Here is a 6000-nt window from a genome sequence, read left to right as displayed (position 1 = left end):
ATCCAGTTATGCTATTTGATCACTTTTATACTTATGAATATCGTCACACATCAAGGAAGTCTAATAGCATCTGATTGTGGCAAACAAAACCACAGCAAGACTTGCTTCAGAATATTTCAGTGATTCTTTTAAACACACACACACACACCAGAAACCATGCTGCCAATTTCTTTTCCCTTGCTAGCTATAATTACTTACTCTTACTACATATTCTGCTGTCAACATGACAGAGGTTATTTCCATCACTTAAAAATGCATCTTTCTAAAAAACATTTTGCACTTCATGGTTCCTACTAAGTGCAAAGCACACCTTCCAAAAGTAAAAGGTTGAACTACCAGCACCAGTGCTCATCTTGTAGCTTGTTTTATTATACTTCTGGTTTGAAAGGAAGTTGAAATGTAAACATTTTCCAGTTTAGAAAGACGAGGCTTCAGATTTCTCTCTCATCGTGCGAGTGTGCACACATTACAGAATACTAGAAATAGCAGAGATACAGAGACTAGTCTCAAAAATTTGCAGGGAGGAGTGTCCTAAGAAAAGATTAACATCATAAGAACACAGATTGGTATACAATCAAGTACCAAATCAAGAAAATAATAGCAAATATAGTTATCCTAATGAAACTGAGGGTCCCCTTTAGCCGTCCCCTTTCCAGTGTAGCTTCTCCTGAAATTGTTCCCATGCTAGCAAAAGAATGTCAAAGGACTTCTATCACATGGTAAGCCTACAACAATTTCTGGGGAACATGGGTGGGAGGGTTGTTACGGGATGTGCTCTTATTAGACACATATACAAACTTGCACACATTCTAATGAGACCTACACACCCGCTTATAAGGAATCTTTAGACGTTGACAACAGGACGTCTGTGGCTAAGTAAGGCGATTCTTACCCAAAGAAATCCACACCACTGAAGAGGATAATGCCACAATGGCACGTTTATTGAGATTTAAACAGAGAGAAATGCACAAGCTAGTTTGGGGGAAATTAGCTGAGCAAGTGGAGGCTTAGAAGTAGTTTCAAGACTGAGAAGGAGACTTCCTGAGACTTAAAACATATACACACAGGGAGAGATGAAGGACAGGGTGGCATGAAAAACCTCCAAAGGCAATATGCCTGTCCTTGGGCTGAAGCCCTTTCCTGCAGACAGGAACTGGTCAGTGTTGCAACTCCTGGTCTCAGGTGACGAGGAAAGAAAAAGCAGGAGACTCAGCAATTTTGGCAGCAATGTGGCATCTTAGGGGCGAGGGAGGCACCTAGTGGTTTCAGAAGCATGGACCCATGCCTCTGGGAAGAGGGGGACCGTGACTCTCAAACCCTGGGTTTTTTATACAATTTAGAGAAAAGCAGTGACATAACTGCCCACAAGCACCGGATGTGATGCTACTTGTTGTGGGAGAAAGACATAACAAAAGAGGGTATTTTGAGATGATGGCTGTACTTGCCAGAAACACCCCTTCAACAAAAAATGACCCTACACGCCAGTGACTGTCTTAAAGACAGGTGTTCAGGCTAGAGTTTAACAATAGGAATGCATTAACATTTGCATGCCCAAGTATATTACTAGATATCATTCATATTCTGCTCAATTTTACCCCCACCTTTGTCTCTGGGGAACGCATTTGAGGAGGTCTATTGGAAAATGGATTACTTGACCTAGCCTTGCTTGATTGCTCTCAGTCCCATTCCTGTGCTTTTGTCCCATCTCTGCTGGAGGTGGGGGGTGAAGACGCCTTGGCGTTTTGGCTGCCTCAAGATGGAGTCAGCACTGCTCACTCACAAGAGAACTACCTTGTAACAGGGTGCTCGTGGGTCCCTGGTCGACAGCTGGTCGGCCACTGTGTGAACAGAGTGCTGGACTAGATGGACCCTTGGTCTGATCCAGCATGGCTCTTTTTATGTTCTTAACGATGAGACTAGCAACTACACAAGCAATGTTTGCACACACCCCTACCCCTTTCAAGCTGCATTACCTGCATAATTGCTAAACACTTGGTTAAAAGCAACTCACACTGACGGAAATCTTTATAGACCTTCTTCCATCAGCCTGGACATCAACTGAGGGAGAAGCTGCAATCACACTCATAAAGCCAGTGCACAACCAATACAGAAAGTGCAGTGGTAAGGCATTTTGCATCACCTTTGTTATTTTGGGGGCTACTTTTGGCGATGCCCTGTTGATGGCTGTGCTCCCAACACACACAATGTCCAGTTCATGTAAAATAATAATTTTAAATCAAGCAATTGATTCTGAGCATTGTAATAAAACCAACATCCAGGCCTCAAATGCATAAAGAATTCGACTTCAGACACATTACCAACAGTTCTGCGCATTTATTTTTCAAGAGAGCCTTTACAGATTCACTACTTTGCTTTACTACTTTCAAAGCAAGGGGTGTTATAGGCAAATTATAAAAAGAAAGTGCATCCTTAAGACTTAAAAGAATTGCTAGAGAGGATGCTTTCATTGAGACCAAGGATGAGACCAATGAGCAAAGGGGATTGTCTGCAACGACCCTGAGGAACATCAGTGGTGGAACAGACGGAGGTTGGTATGAATAAGCGTTATTCCCAGCTCATCACAGGCTTCGATCACAACTTGGTCAGCGGCTGAACCAGAAGGGGCAGCAATAAATTGGACTCCACTCTGATGAGAAAACAAGACGGAAGATACAAACAACCAGTTTACTGATCCATTTCATTAGACGTTGCACAATTCACCACAAAGTATCCAGTGGAATGCAGTTCCCACAAAAGTTGACAACACTTCTGGGGCAGAGATTGTCCCAACTGGAGGTAAAATAGGTTCTATATTCAAAGGCCAAGACTTTCTTTTTGGGAGGTGCTGCAAGATGTGAATTGTAGCCCATCTGGGTTTGGTGGATACATACTGGGTTTGGTGGTACATACATCTGCAATGTATGGCTAGACTACTTTGCCTTAGCCATCCTTTTATCTAAGCTAGTTGCTGCCCACAACCACCACAAGTACGGTAATCTTGCTTGCAGTCCTAACCTAGATAATCCAAATTTTAGGGAGCCCATGTATCTCAGCTCCTACCTGGACTAAGATTAGCTCATCAGACAAGATGCCCCTTTGAGTTCTTGTCACCTCATGACACTAATGATTTGTGCTGTGCCAAATCCTGCCCCCTGTTTTGGGGAACTTTTTCACTCCCTATGAAAGAGCCATTGTTTTTTCTGCCTCTTTCACAGGGAGGTGGAGAATTTCAGAAAACATTCTCCTTGGGGAGGGAGGGGGGGACACAGCATTTCCACATAGCTTTTAAAGTAAAGCCAGTTGTTAAGGGGTCTTCTTTCTAATTTGTATTGTTTAAAAAAGAACACCTCCGGCATTTGGAGAAGCCTGGCAGTTCTTCATGGATGCTATTGGAGAATATGTGACCACTCCCTCTCCATTAGGCATTCAGGAAGAACTCCTGGGCTCCTGCAATTGCTGACGGTGGATTTTTTAAAAAATAAATGAAAAAGAACTAAGGCCTTAGCTCAGCCTTCCTCAACCTGGGGCGCTCCAGATGTGTTGGACTACAACTCCCAGAATGCCCCAGCCAGCAAAGCTGGCTGGGGCTTTCTGGGAGTTGTAGTCCAACATATCTGGAGCACCCCAGGTTGAGGAAGGCTGTCTTAGCTAGACCTAAGGTTTATCCCGGGATCGTCCAGGAGTCGTCCCTGCCTGCTCCCGGGATCCCCTGTGTGTCATTTAGATGCACAGGGATGACCTTGGGACGATCCCGGGATAAACCTTAGGTCTAGCTAAGGCCTAAGACTCCTCAAAACTTCCTACACTTAAAAAGGTATGTAGAAACCCTGTCCCCACTGCCTGTCTCTTTTGCCAGAGCTTTCATCCCCGCCACAAAATGCCAAATTTGGAATCATTGAAATGTTCGTCACATCACTACGAATGACAGAAACCTCCAGTTCCACAGCCTTACCCGTTTCGCCCTATCCACATTGTCCCTAAAAGGGAAGAATGCATCAGAGCTAAGGGAGACGCCCTTCAGTTTCTCAATCCATGCTTTTTTTTCTGCCTCCGTCAGCACTGCTGGGACTTCCTCAAACATCGCCTTCCACTTGACAAGATCTTCATCCTAAAGAAGGGTGGTTCTTTTAATCACCTGCTAGATTGATGGAATTCAGCAATGCATAGCAAATGGAGCGGAGGCAATGCCTTATCAACATTTCTCCCAGCAGCCCACTCTGAGCAACGGGACGGCTGTTATATTGAAGTCCACATCTGTTCTATAGCTGTAATATCACTTTGCTAGAAAATTTATAGTCAGAATTTATTAAATTCTAAGCCCTTGGATTCCTTAGTTTTAGAACAACCACCCACACCACAGCGTCCTACCGCAACTCCCCGAGAGCATTTCAAAGTCATATGCTTTGCCTGGCCTGTTTTCTGCTACTCCAGTAAGTGAGAGCAAACATCAGAATGCCCCAACACAGTGTTTAGTACAAGCAGCCCAACACAAACTTTTTAATAACCCACCAGGATCATGGCTCACTACTCTTTTTTCCCCTTAAATGCCACTAATTTAATGATTTAGAAACTCAACAGCCTCCTCGTATTGAAATGGGAAAAGGATATTGGGCTACGTGTCATCTGCATAGTGGTGACTGCAAACTCCAAATGTCTGGATGATCTCTCTGAGCAACCCATGGGGACGTTACCGCATGAGGAACAAGATGAAACCCTGCAGGATGCCATAGGCGCAAAGGCCGAGGTGCTGAAAAGACGTTCCCCATCACCACCATCGGGAATCTACCCAGCAGGATGGACTCCAACCACCAAACTGTTCCCAAAGCCCCATCCCATCCAGGCAGAATATCATGACTGATGATCTCAAAAGGTGCACCAAGAGGAACTCACTCCTAATACGTTCCTGGCCTAGTTCATCCACAAAGCTACAGGTCCTCTCCCTGGACCTGTCTAACATACTCCTGAAGGATGCAAGGATAAACTTCACTGGCCCAAAACTTCAACCCTGGCCATAATTTGCACAATACAGACTGACTTAATTAAGAGGGAATTGTAGCCAACATTGATGTGTTAGGTTCTCAGGTGTCTTTAGACAACTGTCCCATGTTTTACCTCGCTGATGGTCCCAGTGACATACTGATCAATGGCGTTGGAGATTTCTGCTCTTTTCACTCCAGCTTTGAACTTCATGGAGAGCACTCGCGGGTGATGTCTCAGCCACCAGTGGTTTGCCTTGTCTCCAGCCAGGCGGGTGCAGTGGATTCGGGACTGCTGCCCTGCCCCAATGCCAACCACCTAAAACACAGAGAGCACTATTATTAAAAGGCATATCAAAAACCTCAACAGGTACTTCTTCCAAAGCATTGCCCTTGAAGCCTCGCCAGTGAAGTCAAACATTAAATAAACTGTGTCACCAATATTTACCAGCTCAGAAACAAGATTCCTGCAGATCACCCCCTGACTGCAAGGATGTTTTTGACCAATTACAGGCAAACAGTTACTTGCAAAAAACAAAAAAGGCAAGCAAAATATTGGCTGCCTTCTGCAAATTTAGTTAAGTTAGCAAACAAGAAGATTTTGTATGCTTTTTATTTAATCATCCTTGGAATAAGCCAAGTCAAAGAGAGTGTACAAATGATGAAAGCTTCTAGGCATCCCGCTTGTTCTGGAAAAGCAGTTAAAGGGGAGAGTTTAGGGCAAGTTTCTTCCAAAGTGGGGTTCCCAGCCCCTAGGGGAAAACTTACAACTGAGTTGACGATATTACAGCTGCCTGGCTTTCCGGTAGCACAAAATGCAGTGCTGAACACTGTCAGAATGGGCAGTTAACACAGATGTTCAAGGCAGCCAAACAGCACAATTCTGGCTGAGTGATTAGAATTCATTAGCCTGGAGGGGATTCAGAGCAGCCCTGAATGTCTGAAAGAGACTTGTGCCACCACCGCCAACCCCCCACCCCAAAAGGAGCATTGCACAGCTTGATCTCAGGTGCATTTACTTGGA

The 6000-nt window shown here is 44.5% G+C and overlaps 1 protein-coding gene across 2 annotated transcripts in view; it reads right to left on the bottom strand.

Moving 5' to 3' along the window:
* Nucleotides 1-2319: 2319 nt before the first annotated feature.
* Nucleotides 2320-6000, bottom strand: part of ATIC (5-aminoimidazole-4-carboxamide ribonucleotide formyltransferase/IMP cyclohydrolase) — a 49816-nt gene continuing 46135 nt past the window's right edge. For both annotated transcript variants that reach the window (XM_063116100.1, XM_063116101.1), the window contains 3 exons: nucleotides 5113-5295; nucleotides 3953-4108; nucleotides 2320-2647 (listed from right to left, as the gene is read on the bottom strand). In XM_063116100.1, the coding sequence (XP_062972170.1) occupies nucleotides 2528-2647; nucleotides 3953-4108; nucleotides 5113-5295 (459 nt within the window). In that variant the 3' untranslated portion in view covers nucleotides 2320-2527. The remainder of the gene's footprint in view (nucleotides 2648-3952; nucleotides 4109-5112; nucleotides 5296-6000) is intronic.

This window comes from Elgaria multicarinata, chromosome 2 (assembly GCF_023053635.1).
Source record: "Elgaria multicarinata webbii isolate HBS135686 ecotype San Diego chromosome 2, rElgMul1.1.pri, whole genome shotgun sequence".
Taxonomy (NCBI): Eukaryota; Metazoa; Chordata; class Lepidosauria; order Squamata; family Anguidae; genus Elgaria; species Elgaria multicarinata.
Note: the sequence above shows the minus strand (reverse complement) of the source record. Positions and strands in the feature narration are given on the sequence as shown.